Source organism: Dermacentor variabilis, chromosome 6, assembly GCF_050947875.1.
Source record: "Dermacentor variabilis isolate Ectoservices chromosome 6, ASM5094787v1, whole genome shotgun sequence".
Lineage (NCBI taxonomy): Eukaryota > Metazoa > Arthropoda > Arachnida > Ixodida > Ixodidae > Dermacentor > Dermacentor variabilis.
Window position 1 is genome coordinate 60,460,007 of NC_134573.1, and position 17,758 is coordinate 60,477,764.

Below are 17,758 nucleotides of genomic sequence, written 5' to 3' on the forward strand. Positions count from 1 at the left end.
TTAAGCATTTTCAATCATTGAGTGCTTTCTGTCATGTTTAGAGAATGTGGACTCCATCAGAAAACTCATACATGAACATGAGATATGAGGAGGTGAACACTTCCATGTCTAAAAGGCTCAAAAATCACCTATCCGGCCACTTTACAATTTTTCCTGCTACAACTAACTGTGAAAAACAATACAAGAAGTGAACTCGCTCCTGCAGCTCCATTCCAATCAGAAGTGTATTAAAGGGACACTAAAGCGAAACAACAAATAGTTTAGACTAATAAAGCATTGTTTGAGAACACTGCAGACAGTCATTTCAAAATAATAGTTTAATTATTACACGAGAAAATTAAGGTCGAAGTATCAGTATTTGAATTTCGCGGCTAAACCCCGACGCCGGTACGTCACTGTGATGTCAGGGATTCCAAAGTATGTTTTCACATTTGGGCCGCGTTGGCTGAGTAAAGGTTCCCGAAACTTGCCATGTTGAATATTTGGTTCCTTTAGAACACAATGTTGTCAATCTGTACCGCTATATAATTATGTAGGCCCTAGAAGATGCCATCAAAATTCATGACGTCACAGTCACCAGGTGCGGTAACTTCAAAGGGGCGTCGCCACCCTTCTGTCGTTCTTGCGCTTTTCTGGCTTACCAAGCGTCTTATCGTGGTAAGAGTGGTGTTTTTGGTGTAGTAGAGAGGCAATTTACTGATCCAGAAGAAATCATTTTTTTAATGTCCTTTAACATGTATGTGACACATTTTAAGTGTCATTACTTTCTCCAGTGCCTTTGCTGTTGATGCTCAACCTTTGACATGCGCTATTCCGTAGTACACGCGCCTCAAAGGGTTAACAATTTTTTGTAAATTAGTTTACTCAGAGTAACTTAAGCAACATCAAAGTATTTCCACCTATCAGTACAGCTCGTATGCGAACACGGCATATGTCTCATGGTCATAGCTTTGTTTATAAAAAATCTGTATTATCGTTAAAAAAACAGCCTGTAGTTCTATGGCTCAGCAGAAGGGCTCCCTCACTGTAGTCAGTTCCCGCATATTTATTCAGCGTCGCTTTATCATAGTTTTCGTAAAAATTACTTACGAGCTATACAGAATCACTCGGTTCCACAACGTGCTTTACGAAAGGGAAGCGTAAGGGGTGTTGGCCTAATATCACAAACAGCTTTGCCTTGCATGCCCATTCTTTTTACAAATATCAGAAGTCTTGTGAATAAATTTCATTCTTTATCTTCGGCAATTGACTCGTGCGATGCGAAAATTATTGCCTTGACAGAAACTTGGCTTCCTGCACATGTGCGCGATTATGATACTTTCTGTGGCGCCGGCAATTTCGCTGTCTACCACTGTGACCGATCTGCACGTCGAGCAGGAAGCGTCCTTCTCGCAATTTCTAAAGATATCCATTATTTCATACAGATCATCATCATCATCATCATCATCAGCCTGGTTACGCCCACTGCAGGGCAAAGGCCTCTCCCATGCTTCTCCAACAACCCCGGTCATGTACTAATTGTGGCCATACCGTCCCTGCAAACTTCTTAATCTCATCCGCCCACCTAACTTTCTGCCGCCCCCTGCTACGCTTCCCTTCCCTTGGGATCCAGTCCGTAACCCTTAATGACCATCGGTTATCTTCCCTCCTCATTACATGTCCTGCCCATGCCCATACAGATACACTGAATTTAAACCCACGGGGTCTTGCATAACTCTCGGTCACACAAAGATAATCCTCGGCGTTTGCTACCGCTCACCCTCGTCATCTGCCACTTTCACTTAAGAGTTACACAATGCTATTAATAATTTTTTTTCGCGTTTTCCCACAACACCGTTATTCTTACTCGGCTATTTTAATTCTGCAAATATAATATGAAATACGCATCCACCCATCATAAACTTTTTGCCCTTCAGGCTAAACATTTTTGTGAACTGTGCTCCCTGTTTCCATTTTCCCAACTTGTGACCCAGCCTACCAGATCATCAATCAACACCGCAAAATGCTTGATTTAATCCTAACTAATCGACCAGAACTTGCTTCCTCTATGACAAACCTACCTGGTATTTGTGACCATTCCTTACTAACATTCGGTTTAAAAGTCTGCTATCTCAAAAAGACAAAAGTTAAGAAAGTTATACGCTATTTACAAGAAAGCCAACATGAAGCCATTACCAATGGACTATCGTCACTTGTTCAAACTTTTTTGTTGATGTTGAGCACCATGCGGCCCAGTCAAATTAGGATATATTTGTAGACTAGGTACGCCTATTAACTGTAAAGTTCATTCTTTAACACGTCATCCCTTCTAATCCACAATCCCCTTGGTACAAATCTTATATAAAGCGCCTATCTAACAGCAAAAAAAACGTCTTTGTAGCTTGGCTAAATCATCTGCAATTAAAACAACTTGGGAAACCTATAAGGCTGCCAATCATGTTTACGTAACTGCACTAAAAAATGCTAAAGACGATTACTTATCCCATACATTACCTGACATGCTTACGACAGATATCCGAAAGTTTTGGTGCGTCATTAACCCGTCTTCTGATAGCTCTATCACCGTTAAAGACGGGTCAGATGAAGTTATTCCAAGTGAAGCTTGCGCAAGCATTCTCAATGAATCATTTGCAAATAAATTTCCGCTTCATTTAACATTGATCCTCCACACACAGAACACTACAACTGTCTCCTTATGCAACCCATAGCTCTTGACTTCTCTCGTATTGCTAGGCCGAGTGATGATTTGCATTTAAACTCAGCCCTGGTTATGATACTACTAATACTAAATTTTCAAAAAGCACTAACTCATTCCGTTCTGTAATACTTGCTAAAATATTCCAACAATCACTAAACACTTGTACTCTGCCTGCTCAATGGAAAATGGGGAAGGTGGTTCCGTTGCATAAATCTGGTAACAAAATCTCACCCCTGAATTACCGCCCGATTTTGCTTACCAGCACCTGTTGCAAACTTCTTGAAGATGTGATATTTACTAATCTCGTTAACTTTCTTAACTCGAACTCATTTTTCACCTCAGCTCAACATGGTTTTCGCAAAACATTCTCATGTGAAACCCAACTAATATCTTTCACTCATAGATTACAGTGTATTTTAGATCGTGCTTCCGGTGCCGACTGTGTATTTTTAGACTTTGGCAAAGCATTCGATAAGGTTTGCCACAAACTGCTGCTATTCAAGCTGAGTCTTTTAAACCATGACAGTGACCTGCTGAAATGGATTGAGTGTTTTCTTACTAACCGTCATCAATTTGTTACTGCGAATAATTATGATTCATCATTGACTGAGGTTCGTTCTGGTGTGCCTCAGGGATGAGTTCTAGGGCGCCTACTTTTCCTGATTTATATTAATGACCTACCTTTATCACTGACTTCTGAAATTCACTTGTTTGCTGACGATTTCGTGAAATATCGTGAAATAATTACTAACGACGACGCGAATGCTCTTCAATCTGGCTTGGACTATGTGATTGATTGGTGCAACACTTGGCTTATGGAATTTAATATTAATAAATGTAAAGTTATGCGCGTGCAGAGGAACACCAGTACTCCTCCTACTTGCAATCTAAATAAAATTCCTCTAGAACCCGTTAACTCGTACAAATACTTAGGAGTTCATATAACAGCAAAACTAACCTGGAACCTTCACACTGAGTACATGATAAGTAAAGCTAATAGCATGCTCGGTTACTTACGCCACAAGTTTTCCAAAGCACCACCATCCTTAAAATGACTACTTTACCAGGCATCAGTGCGTCCTAAATTAGAATGCGTTGCAGCTGTGTGGGACCCGCAACAGGAAAACTTTATTTCTTCACTGGAGCTTGTCCGAAATAATTCAGTCTGATTCATATTTTCAAATTATAACCATACCGTAGCATAACATCAATGAAGGACAACCTATCTCTTCCGTCGCTCGCATCTCGTAGAACAATAGCATGTTTGACACTGTTTCACAAATTTTATTACCAGTCCTCCCTTCACAGTAACTTCATATCTCAGCCTCATTACCTGTCGAGCCGCATGCATCATCGCCATAAGGTCGGACTCCACACAGGCAACACTAACACTTTCAGTCACTCTTTTATTCCCAGATCATCACTGCAGTGGAACCACCTTCCCTGTGAAATGGTATCTATTGTGGACAACAAACTCTTTCGTAAGGCATTAGCTAACATTTTGTAATTAGGAGCTTTTAACATGTTATTTCATTTACTTGCCTTGTACTAACATTGTACTATCAGGAATTATCAAGGTGCTATTTTGTTTACATTATCTGTCGTACTTACAAACATTAGGCAAGATATTACAAAATATTATATAATTAGGAATTACTAACACGCTACATTGTTTACTTTCCGTATTTCGTTGTTATGCTTCCCGTTTTTCCACTCCCCTCTGTAATGCCTTCGCGCCTTGAGGGTGTCATAAATAAAAATGAAAAATAAATAAATAAGCGTTTCGAAGAATCACAAGCGTATTTTCCTAAACGTGTAGGAAGTTTGCCTGATCTCTGTACATAACTGAATGTGTCGCATTTCGAGGGAACAAAAAGCATTTTATGGGCGATGCGTCAGCAAAGTACCCAGAGCGTGAGGTAATTGCAGGATTTGCGAAAAAAATGACTTTAGCAAGTGATCGAACGCGTTGCACAGCCATTCTCGGCAACGTTTCCCGGTGTCTTAATAAAACTATACGTCGCACCAAGCTTACATTCTATAGAAGTAGACACCGTAGTAGTAGTGACGGGTGGAGGAAGTATCCGGCCTAAATTTGATTGCTGCAAATAATTACTGATTACTCGCTTGCTGCCTTGTTCACGCGTTCCACAAGGAATGTGTCTGCGTGTTTACACTCTCTACTCGCTAAATTCAACTAAAGGCATACTCTTTATGTTCACTGAACACAGGAGAGAAAACAGATTTGTCTGAGAAAATTTCTCAGTATGTAGGTGAATTTGGACGTTTGCTGCAAATTGCATACCGAGAGCTCCGGAGCATAATGTTCTTTATTTACAAACAGTGCGTAACCTACCCCGATACCCTGGGAGCACCATACAAGTAATCGAAATTACACGGAATCGAACATTGGAGAACAATACGTATATAGTGCATACAAAACTAAATGAGCGTTGATCAATCATTGCCCCGGTGCATATTCCTTCATCAGGTGATGAAAAGCGTTTTACGGTCGTTATCACTTATACCTTCCAGTGTTCCGAGCGAACTCTAACTTACAGAGTTTGCATTACTTATAAATGTCTGGGATGTTTATAGTAACGTGTTGCGAAAAGAACATATCTGGCTTCATTACGAGGAGGACGAGGAATAAACGTTTATGGTGCGAAACAGCGTGAAAGAGTTTCTTTCTTCAGCGTGGCTCACGGCTTTCTCAGTCCAGAAATCGCTTGGCTAATTACGCGGCCCGCGTCGGTCCACCAGACTTCACTGATCCTCCAGGTTCTGTGCTGTTAACATTGCCTCCCAAGTTTCTTCGATGGCTTGTGGTCGTTCTGAAGCTTCACCTTGATTGTATTTATCGTGGTGTGGGCACACCAACACCTTGTGTTGGAGTGTGTCTGGTGCATCATAAAATCGGCGTAGGTTTGCTAATTTGGTAGGGTGCATCCGCTGCATGATAATTCCATGCAGGTGTGTATTCATTTCTAGTCTGCGGAGGGCAGCAACTTCTTCCTTGCTTAATTTGGATGTAGTAGTGGATATTGTTCTGTCCGGTTTACAAATATTCGCTCCATTCTCGTTTTTTTTTTGCATCTTCATGCGTTATGTGACTTACCCGTGGCAACCTGGGTGAACTAAGAGTCACCTGTGACATGTTTGTCTCTTTCTTTGGGGGTTTGTTATTGCACTACTTTGTCTTTTGACAGGTACCAGCCAGCCTTCGAACATGTTGTACTGCAGTTTTACTCACTTTGTCTTTTTATATTCATGCGAATAGGCGGTGAATTTTTACTGGGTTGGCTGGAGTTGAGCCTGTTCGAAATAAACGCACAATGGTGTCCCCAGATACGTTTTTACACCAATAGCGCGCCTTCATGCAGCGTAGACGTCATAGGGAGCATTTAAGGCATTACTTACCAACCACCCGAATGTCACAGGCTTTGGCTGAGTTGTACAGGTGACGATTATCACAAACGAGCGAGCAAGGTTCACTAACAGCGTTTTGTTCGCTAGTCTGCTGCAGTTTGCCACAAGCATGCCCAGTCATATACGCTTTGAAATAGGAATACTTACCTATGTCCCAAATAGTATATATATTGAGACGTGTTAATCTTAAAGTAATGCTCCATCTGTTGAAAACATGGTGGCGCAATATCGCACAAGTTGTGATGGCATAGCTTACCGCTACACAGCGCGTCTATTCTGTCGGCGAACAGAAGATGTCACTCATGCACCCTTAAGTCAAGTGAATTGCATGGACTACAGGCAGACACCAGCTTGCGCATATCTAATGAACCATTTATTTGAGCATGTTCATGTGGAAATGTTAAAAGTAACTCCTCAAATATAACTACGCCACATAAAAACAACAGCAAGCATGCATGCGCGTAAATTAAAATTCACATCGAAACAGAAGTGACGCAAAGCCACATAGTACCGTACACAAAAATCGTATGCTCAGAAGGTTTACCGCCGTTTTCCCCCCAACTTTGGTCGATAAACTTCGAAGCGTGGCCTAGTGGCTTGGAAATCCCGCCTGTGATCCCCAGCAAAGCCATTAACTCAAAGCGTTCCAAGATAGTCTATACATTTTTGTGGGTTACCCACAAATCATAATGATCCAAAAATCCAGCACAAGTCATATCATTAGCGAAAAGTGTAAAAAGTACACCTCCTCTATGAGCACCACTGTCTTTTGGCGCATGTGTGCAAACAAGCAAGCTTGCAATCCATGGCTCATCTACACACAGTCATGTGAAGCCTTTAAACGCACCAAGTGCGTCGATTGTATGAAAATAAATACGAAAGAAATGCACTAGGAAAAAGGTCTGTGCATTAGCTATCCCGACAGAGCATTTAGCCATTGCCCGGCGCGCGCATCGTCCACGTGTCGGGTGTAACAACAGCGCATGTGCGTCCCAGGCTCATGCGGCCCATGCTTGTGTCGGCCGAGCAGTTGAAGAGCGCCGCGAACTCCACTAGGTGGCGCAGCGGTAGATTCACGCGGTACTCCGCGGGCAACCAATGGCCCTGATGTTCCTTGTAGACCAGGTCGCTGTTCTCGCAGTTGTCGAGAGCGTAGTACACGAAGAACAACGCCTCCGCAGACAGCCTGGGCAGCCGCCGATAACGGAAGTCGACGTTCCACGCTCGTCGAATCTGCGCATCCACATGACGACAACACCGAGTGAAATTATGGGTAATCGGCTCATTTTCATTGCGAGACATCTTTCTGAGCGGTACCGAAAAAGCCCAGTGTCCTACCAACGTTATCAAATGTATTGCCCATCTGACTGCGCCACTGGCCCTGCTTTAAGCACATGCACTCCATCTCACTGCATGCGTTCAAGTGCTTCCATTGCATGCTCCCACTCCAGTAGCCTTGTACAGGATCAATATGCAGCCAGCCGCCGTCAGCGTTGATACGGTCTAAAATAAATTGACGTGGCAGGGCTGCATACGACGTCACAAGGAATGTTTAATTTACGGGTGCATAATATTGACGCAACTAAATGTAGGTTAGGACGTTACCACATGTGAACGCTGGCAGCACAATGTTTCAGAAACTTGTACCTACCATAACCTCTGTTTATATAATTCCGTTTATCTTGCATACCAAGTTGATGCAGTGCGAAGAACACAGATGCAAAGCAACCCACACGGGATTTTGTGTTGTCAAATGCGCCCTTCCAAGATTGTCCGTCGCGCTCAGCTCACCCAAATCAAACCACTATAGTCGTACGACCTGCAGTCTGCGCCCTTAACTGGCCAACATCAAAGCGCTTAAAGCTACGATCCAAGCAACGTAGCAGTCTTACGAACTTATTTGGTCTATCTTCATCGCTCAAGTTGACGCGGGTAAGCGCTGTAATGTGCTGTTGCGGTCGATTGGCCAGAGGCCACAACTGATAGCCGAATATAACGCGTGCTTTCACCTTTGTGGCACGCTCTTATTTGTCATCCGAAAGCTCATTGAGCAGTCTTACTGCGTATTTGTATTGGACGTGCGCTGCTGTAGCATTTATGCTCTTTTATGCGAGCTTCTACTTAATGTCTGACAGGCTGTATTTCTCTATGCGCTAAATAGCCTGCCTTTTCACACTCGTCATGACATTCTATTGGGTGGTAGCAGATAGAAGTGCGGTATCCGTACCTATCCATCAGCTTTGTCATTCTCGCGTTTCGAGCACTTCTAGATTACTTTTTTTCTAGTTTGCGCTTTCCCTCCCTCATAGTGCCACAAAATATTAATTTTCCACTTGCTTTTCAGGCTATAATTCTCAATGCATGCTGACGCTACAAGAAATCGCGACAAAATGTCTAACTAACAAAACTTGATTCTGTTGCACAATTCGCTGTCATCTTGCATACTGTTATCTCAACCTTCTATTGTATTAATCATAGTTTCAATTCGACACTTGGTACAAGTGACGTAGTGTCTGTGTCCACGGTTTTGGTCATACGGCAGCTTCCATGAGGGAACGTATGCGTAGGAAGAACGAGTTTTGTTTATGATGCAAAGTGGGACGTCCGTCACTACGATGAGATATGAAAAAAATAGCGAGAAAGAATAACCTATACCTCATTGATACGGAAATAGAGGACTGCTCAAACAAGCGTCATGCTTAGAAATAAAAAAAACACAAGAATTAAGCAATTACTCGTCGCAGGTGTCATCTTGTAATCAATCGTCTTAAAGGAATACTCTTCTTTATAGGTAACAACTTTTGAGCGGACCTGTCCAGTTATACCCCATTCGCAAGGGCATGTGAAAAGTCCTTTGAAGTTAAGGAGTGTAGAGCTTCCACATGAACATCAGTTGAAGTCATATGCGTCAGTGCTACGGGGTCTCCATATAGTCTCCCATGAACCTTTTAACAGAACCCACAACATATACTAAAATACACAACTGACGAGGGACGAAAAATGCTATCGACGCGAAGAAGTATGTCTAGGACATATCGATGCGTAGAAGCCGATAACCAATTTCTGCATGACATACCATGCTGCGTCGATGTTGCTGCCGGCGACAGGTCATGCCGGCGCTGCTGTAGCGGCGCGTTCATGAATGAGATTGCTGGTGTTACGAAAGTGGTGAGTGCCTAAAAACATTGATAATAGTGTAAAACGTGTTTTTACCGGGTACAAATTCAAGTTCCGTGTTTCTAGAGAACATTTATTCTGTCCCACGCCCTCTAGGGTTATAAGCATACCCTTGAAATTTCAAGGCACAAACGCGGACACCCTTGTCTAAAAGCTCCCTTCGACGAGGCCTACTTTGGTGCACCCGCGTAACAGTGCCAGTCCTCCCTAGAAATAAAGGATCTTGGGATCAAAGGACCTTGAAAGTTCCCGTGTGACGGGGGCATTACTTTGTACCTCTCGATTCTAACGGACTACAAAGATCCACGCTTTCATGAAGCGTGGCGTAATAGGTCTGCATGGTGTCGCCATCAGGTGCCCTGCAGTGCAATACCATAATGTCACGTGACGCCAACCTTACATTTCTCCGAATTGCTAACATACCTTCAGTGTAAAAAGAACTACAAGTGTACATCTCATATCCACACACATAATAAATGCATGGTTCTCAGATACCTACAATATTTCCCTGTTTTTAAATTGCCATTTGTTTAGCAATGCACAGAAGATCCAGGAATGTACAGAGAAGTTCATATAACATTAGAGAGGCCTTCGCTTGTGTGGAGTGCATGGGCTTGAAGAATGCGCGCAAGCACGTATGCACGCGCGCATTTATATACCATATATAACCACAGTGACGCGTACCACTAGAAACACGTCGTTCATGGTAAAAAATTGTGCAGCACAGCGTTCATAAAGACGCCACTGCGTTTTTCTTTTGCATGCGCAAAGCCAGTAACGGGCAACAAGCCATGGGAAGACGAGACGTCAAAGAAAAGCGAAAATAGACGACAGCGATCGTCTCATAACTCGCTGGAGATGCAGTTTAAGGAATCCACGCTAACATCAGTCTTGGGAAAAATAAGGTCATTCACGTCTTTCAGTCGCTTCCTGCGATGTTCTACCCTTTCCTCCTCTCACTTAAGTATTAACATGCGCTTGAGGTTTCGGCGCAATAATTTTCTTCCAGACAGCGACCATGTTATGCTGCTCCGAGCTTGCGGCGGAGTAGTCGAGTCAATATGCCGGCGTGAAAAAGCCAGACAGAATGGCCTGATACGGCGAAGTGAACAAAGTGAAGCGCGCACGGTGCTAATCGAGGTATCAGCAAGATCACCATTTGCGTCGCTCGAATTATTCCGCCTTTAGTGCTCTGCCAATGGCAATCTGGTCGACCACCTAATTCAGTGCGTTTGGACGAAGCTATGACATTTGTCTACAATTAGCGGTGGCAGTACATATCATATATATATATAGGTTGCACTGAAGGACTGAAACTTCTTCACATTAAGGCCGTCGCGCTTGAGGCACTTGGCAAACAACTAAAATGTTTCGTTCATTTATACGTGACTGGCATATTTATGTCCAGCCAAGGCGCACGTGTCCGCATCGCCACGGGCTTCGGCCTTGCCTCAGTGATAGATCCGGCTTCACATGTTTTAGTTCCTCAGCAGAAAGGGGGAAAATATTTATCAAGAAATGAAATGGTTCAGGCGCGGAAACACTCTCTCCAATGATGTTTACTGAATGCACAAAAGAAATATTGAAGCTACAAGACTGGGGAGGATGACGAGTGAAGTTTAACAGCGAATATCTAAGCAATGTTCAGCTTGCAGAAGACATTGTCCTTTTCAGTAACGCGAGGAACGCGTTGCAGCAAATGATTCAGGGCCTTAAGCGAGAAAGTGAGAGGGTAGGGTTGAAAACGTAAACGGATAACGTTGAGTGTGCTGTCAGTGGAATAAGAATTGATGATCGGCAGTCGGCCTCTACAGTCCTTGCAGGAGTATATTAATCCAGGTCATTTACTTACAGGAGACCCTGATAATTAGAAGAAAATTACAAAAGAACGTAAATGAGACAGATTGCATACGGCAGTCCCTAGAAATCATGACGGGTAGCTTACCGCTGTCGTTGAATATTCAATTAATTGTAACATTGTTGCATTCTACCGGTACTAACACGCGAGTCAGAAACTTGGTGATTAACGAAAAAGCTCAATAACCAATTAAGAAGAGCGCAAGGAGCTGTAAAATGGAAAACATTAGGCGTTGTGTTAAAGAACACGAAGAGAGCGGTGTGGATCAGAGTAAACAGGTGAATCCAGTATTCTAGTTGACAGTAGGAGAAAAATGCACCGACGATTACTATGCTCCCGAATGCGAAGTTTGAGCGCAGCTCAATCGTGTTTCATTTCGCGATATATTGGCTGGCACGGACAATCTGTCTGGTGCCGCACATTGCAAGCTGCCCGAAGTGCGACTGCCTCGCTAATCGGGAGATCGCGAGAGGTGGCGCGTGGATGACACGTAGGCGCGATTCACAGCAGCCGCCGCAGACACACCTCCGCTCATGCAACGCTTTGGTCCACATAAGGTATCACGCTCGCCGCATGGCACCGGTCAACAAACAACGGCATGCTACTCTGGCCTCATCTCGTAGCGGTCGTCGCCGCAGAACCCGTCTTGCGCGACACTGCGCTTTTCTTCTCATGCTTTCGCCATGCCCTCTTACTCCGCTTTCCTCCTCACGCTCTCTTCGTTATCGTCTTTTCCTACCCACTGCGCTCCGCGTTCGCTCTTTCATTCTTCGCCGTGCTCGTTCGCTCAGTTACGCCGAGGGACTATGCCGAGGGACGCCGCTAGGGCACGCCGACGCTGAAGCTCGCCGCAGGAACGGGTGCCTGAGAGCTCGGGAACTACAACGTAAAACTATTTCAATATGTTTTTATTCAAATCTCCTGACGTCTAATTTGCGTAACCGCCGACGCAAGCATCGGGCGGTCACCCGCAGGGTTGGCTGAACAAACCAATAAAACACTCTCCTTGTTTATAGGAGGTCACGTTTGTTTGCTTGAAAAAACGAATAACATTGCCTACACTGAGTGGCTTCTCTTATCTAATTGGCTTACAAGAGGCGAGGAGCACGCTCAAGTAGAAAGGGGTTTGATTGGGCCGAGCCACTGCACTGAATATCGATAACCGGATGAAGAGGGTGGTGCCGGCATCTGCGATTGGTCCACTTTCCCTTACTTAGCTTGCGGTGGCTGGTCGAAAATCGCGGCGGCATGCAACGGAAGCTTAAGAATGACATCAAAACGGATCCTCAGCAAAGAGCAGCTGGTAGAACGAGGTCGTAAACGTGCCGAAAGTGCTCGAAAACGTTACACGGCGACGCAAAAAGCTTTATTATACGGAAATAAACCCATGCTCTCCGGCAGGTGCGAGTAGCCAGTGCCTCAGCGATCGGCGGCAGCCATCTTTTATTCCTTCCGGAACGGGGGCAGCCTGCGGCTATTCAGAAGAAAATTCAGTTTTGTTCAGCATATTAACGCAACATTAAAGCGTACACGTCAATTGACGCTGTGAAATTTTGCGATTTTGTGACGTCGCGTGACAAGCAGGTGAAGTGGGTCCAGCCCAAAAGCTTTTGACCAATAGCCGAGGGCGAATAACGAAAAGGCGTCGAATCAGAAATAACTATTTTTCGTTTGTTCGATGAAATCATGCATAATCAGTGCGCAGGTGTCATCTTAGATGGGGAGCTATCGCGGTTTTCGTGACGTCGCGTGCAGGCAGGTTAAGTGGGAGTAGCCCAAAAAAAGTTTTTACCAATCGCGGAGGGCTGATTGCAGAATTGGAATAGTTTTATGTTATAGCGCCCCTGCGCTCTAAATGGTGGAACTGGGCTGGCCACGCGATTCGTAGGACAGATAATTGGTTGTCCATTAAATTTGCAGAGTATCTGCTAAGGGAAAGGAAGCGTTGTGGTGTATAGTAGAAAATTAGGTGGTGTCAGGAAATTAGGGAATTTTCGGGCACACCTGCGAATCAGCTAGCACAGGTAAGGGATAGCTGGATATCACTGGGAGAGCCTTTCGTCCTGCAGTGAACACATATATAGCGCGATCAGGTTTTACAACATCTGAAGCTCGTCCCGAATTTTAACATATTTTTGCTCTTCAGTGCAGTTCGCTTCGTATTGCGAGGCCGTATTCAAATGTTTACAGAACGACGTCTACTGCAGCTTGAATACACCACCCTCACCTGAGCCTCGTATGGTATGTGACGGGACGACGCCTCACAACGTGCGTAGTTGTAGCAAGATCGACGAGTTGAGCCGGCTTGACATCGATACCAGCTAGAATGTTGAACCGTTATGTGCTTTGCGTGTGTTGCTGCACACTATGCTGACGTGTACTTCAGCGTGTGTTATTATGAGGCTGGTAAATTTATGCAAGCGTTGGCGTTCATCACTGTGGTATTACAGCGAAGCTCCATATATGGCTAGCCGTTTCGTCCGTCCTTCCGTCTGTCGCGTGTACGCCGAAATCTCTTCCGGCGCAATCTCATGCGCATGCGCGAAAAAAAAAAGAGAGAAATAGGCGCGCGATTGGCTGCGCCAGTTGTGACATCGTTGCTCTCCGTCGCAGCCGAGCGCGTGCACAGCAGTTTCTCTCCGGCGCCGAAATAGGCAGGCCACGCGTCATACGTACTCCTGAAGAGCAGGCAGCTTTCGATTAGCAACACCGCAAGAGAACCGGGAACGAGCTCATTTGTGACGTGTCGATACTGCAGCCCGGCCACAAGAACATGCTCGTGCAGCCGAGCGCAAGCAGCAACTTCGTACCTAGGATCCTGCAGCCTACAAAGCCGTGTTTTAATGAACTGTCGGGATTAACCCAGTGATAAACACCGTGGCCACACGTTTCAGCTTCGCTGGTTAATTATTTATACGGTAATTTTTGTTTACGGATTACCCTTTACTTCAATGATGTGCCACTTGGGCTATGACAGACAGCGTAGTTAGGAGCTGCAGGCCCTGGCGTCACCAACTTATGGTTTATTACCGGTCTACTAATTTCAAGTGTAGGTGGCTTTGTGCATTTTGGCTCTGTCGTAATCCACAAACATAATCGTAACCTTCCAAACAATCTCTCGACTTGGCGCCGAGCATCTTCTTGTTTTATCAGCTGAAGAAAAGCCAAGGAGAAACAATGAATGCTGATGTGACGCGAAAGTGTGATATGCAGCGAAACGTGCATGAATATTACGTAGCGGTTATCTGTCATAAATTCGGCACAGTCTGTGGCCACGCTTTCTTTCTGCATTTGTTTTTCATGGCAGCTTTCATCGTTCTTCGTACCTCGACAGGGATCATATGCGAAGGGAGCGCGTCTTCCGTCGTACGTTTTCGCTCGACGACATCGTCGACGAACACCTCAAGTGGTGCCTATATGCGGTATTAGAACCACACCTGCCACCATGTGCCGCGAAATCACATGCCATCCCTATGAATGTACCAGTGCTGCTGGCCTTGCCTTGAGGTCACATGAACTATTTATTGTGACGTTTTTTTTCCTAATTAGTATCGAAACAACGGCAATGAGTCGCTCTGTAGTATGGGTGGTTGTGGTGGTGTTGCTACAGCTGGGGGTTAGCCTAGCAGACCTGGCTGGCAATTGCTCTGTCTGAGCATCTCTTGCTGCACCAAATATGCCACCTTGCGTCCATCCCGCCTGTCTCTCGTAGAATTGTGAGAACAATGCGTGACACTGCCGTTCTTTTGGTGGCGGTGCAGTGAGCGGGCGAGCGAATGTCGGTGCCATAGGAGGCGCCCGGAAAAGCAAGCTGTCGAAAAACGGAGTATACGGTAATTGACCGTGAGAATATGGCCTCAACAACAGACGCATGATGTGCGTTCATGCCATCACTTGACTGCGCTTCTTTCTCCGTCGTTCAATCCGACCTTGGCATTCACACCACGCCGTAAGTTGAGTGTGCTGCCACTTCGGTTGCACCTTAATCTTGGCGTAAGACCCTTTTGCCTAAGAAGTTGCGTACGAACGGCGCAGCTTAGTAAATGCCGCCTCTCATCAATTCGAAGGAAAATATATGGCTACAGAGGTATTTAGAAATTTACATTGGAGAAACGATTCACAGAAAAATAAGAGAACTGGAAAGGTAACGAGCAAACAATACTCTAATCGCGCGGACTCGCGCGGCATCGCAAGGAAAAGTGTTAAGCGTATAGAGACGCAAAAACGGCACACTACGGAGCTACGCTATAGACGAAAACAGCGATGGAACCCTATTTTCCAGCTCAGAAAGGAATTAAAGGAGGAAAGCGTTTCCTATAATTCAAAGGGCAGTGCATTACTACTCGTTACCAGCCAGAACTGGATATCTAAGAACATGGTGTTATGAGACAAAGCTTTCCGATGACAAGTGTGCATATGACGCTTGGGAAACTAGCAGTGAAGCAACAGGGAATATTTTTCTACCGTTTCACTGCGTCTATTCATAGGTGAATGAGGACGCAGTAACCCTGCCCTAAGTTTTGGGGTTTTAAGGATAATTGAGGAAACGTGTACATTATAATATGCGATGGAAGACAGTAAAGCCGACTGGAATACTGGTGGTGCATAGCGGCGAACACAGAGAAAGAAAATACAACGCTCCATTAGCGCCGTACGTTTATTCCAAGCTACATGCCATGGTAACACGAAGAAGGAATATCAAAAGCCGATTATAAAATCAGATGAAATGTAAAAATTACTTTTGGGGGACATTCGCCACCCACCAATTTCAAGGGGGATGCTTATATTCACCCGTTCACACATACATACACACATAGATCCGTCTATCCATCTACAAATTTTGTCGAATTAATGGTTCTCCAGTGGATCGCAATAAACTAGAATGCGCAATAACGCTTTCTCTTTCATGAATGTTTCTCCACATTGAAGGTTATATGCGCTATGCTATATAGCCGGCATATCTACGGCTCGTCCTATGACTAGCTAAGCGCCAATGCAAGCTTCTATTTGCATGCAGCCAGGTGTATTTTGGCCCGTTCTTCAAATGGAGTATTACATCCTGGAAAAACAAGTTGTCTAAAATGCATTAGGTCGCTACGCTTCCCTTGCTTCTTCTGATACACATTCAAAAACAAATAGGTTGTTGTACGCAACAGCTATGACTAATGAAATTTTACCGCACTTTAACTGCGAAGACTAAAATGAGTTTTTTTTTTTACTTATTGCCTCAAAAATACTATTCAAATGTGTGAAAATTCAAAACCAGAACGAAACTACACGCGGTAGCAAGTTTACAAGTTACAAACACGCAACTCCATAGCCAAAACAGCTATTGCAATCCTGTGAACCTAACACAGAACCTAATCAGTTATACTGATAAGTTATACTGCAATGCTTGAGCGACATTCTTGCAAGACTCACGTACAGCGGAGGCAACAGTTCTGCGTAAAGTTTCGATTGACGCGTAGGTTTCGTTACTGAGAGGGCGAATGCAGAGGCACTCGAATCAATAGCGCAATTCCATAAAGTGACACGTCTCAACAAATGAAAGCCTGTGTAAGCGCTACTTAAACCTTTATCGAGTGCCCGCACAGAGAAGCGAAGAGGTCGAAACCACCGCCACGGTAGCTCAGTGGTTCTTGCATTGCGCTGCTCAGCACAACGTCACTAGTTCGATCCCAGTCGCAAAGAGTGCATTCTGATTGAGGCGAAATTTAACACCACTCGCGCGACCTGAAACGAGTACACGTTAAAGAACCCCAGGTGGTCCGAATTCCCCCGGAGTGCGTCGCTGCAGCACGCCTCCTAATCACAGTGCGGTTTCGGCATTCGAAACCCTAGAATTTAACTTTCGAGAGATCCCCAAAAAACGGTCCGTCACCTGCCACAGCTCTTGAAAGGCTCGGAAGGCCAACTGCAGCGCCGCCGTTTGCTGCAGGACCGCTCCGCGCGACGTCGCAGGGTCAGGTGCCACGGGACCTCGGAGGGCGGCGGGAAGCTCGCGCAAGTCCCACTCGAAGCACTGCAACAGCGCCTCGAGCCTGCGCCGGGAGGCCTCGTCTGGCTCGAAGTGGTCCCCCCGCTCGTCCGGAAACAGCGCTTCCAGCAGGGCGCGGTAGAAGCGCACCGCGTAGCGCGCCAGCTGCAGCGAGAAGCCCGTGCTGCTGCCCGGCACGGAAGTGTTGAACAGAGCCGCCGGTACCAGCACGCGGTCCAGCGACCGGTCGTAGCTGGCGCGCACCGAAGACGGCCGCATGGGGGCGTCGCTGCTGGCGGTGCCACCTGCGAAAGTTATGCGTGCCAGAGCAACGTTTTATATAGGTGCCTGCGTAGGTGCGGAGTGAAAGATTCTCGGAGTCTCTCTTAAAATGGAGTCGTGCTCCGCCAGTGCCGCTAAGCGTCCTCTCCTTACCTCTACGATGCGACGCGCGTGGGACCAAGCCGTGACCCTTCGAAAAACCTCGTTGATGCAGCAATATAAACTGTATGCGAAGAAATCTTATCGTCGAGCATTTTAACATTAATTAATGCATTCATCGCTTAGGAAGGGCGAGTGTTCATTCGAAACAATGTGCAAATAAGACTGAGGAATGGTG

General features: G+C 45.3%; 1 protein-coding gene across 1 annotated transcript; it reads right to left on the reverse strand.

The window, feature by feature from the left end:
• Positions 1-6,427: 6,427 nt before the first annotated feature.
• Positions 6,428-17,436, reverse strand: LOC142584174 (uncharacterized). The gene is made up of 2 exons (XM_075694342.1): positions 17,044-17,436; positions 6,428-7,360 (listed from the first exon to the last, which is right to left on the reverse strand). Exons 1-2 carry the CDS (start codon positions 17,416-17,418, stop codon positions 7,058-7,060), a joined length of 678 nt encoding a protein of 225 aa, XP_075550457.1. The 5' UTR covers positions 17,419-17,436; the 3' UTR covers positions 6,428-7,057.
• Positions 17,437-17,758: the final 322 nt, after the last annotated feature.

Coding starts and splice junctions, on each gene's coding strand:
- LOC142584174 (XM_075694342.1), bottom strand. CDS start 17,418: ATGCGGCCGTCTTCGGTGCGCGCCAGCTACGACCGGTCGCTGGACCGC. Junction 7,361..17,043: donor CCTTTCAAGAGCTGTGGCAG/GTGACGGACCGT, acceptor GTGGATGCGCAG/ATTCGACGAGCGTGGAACGT.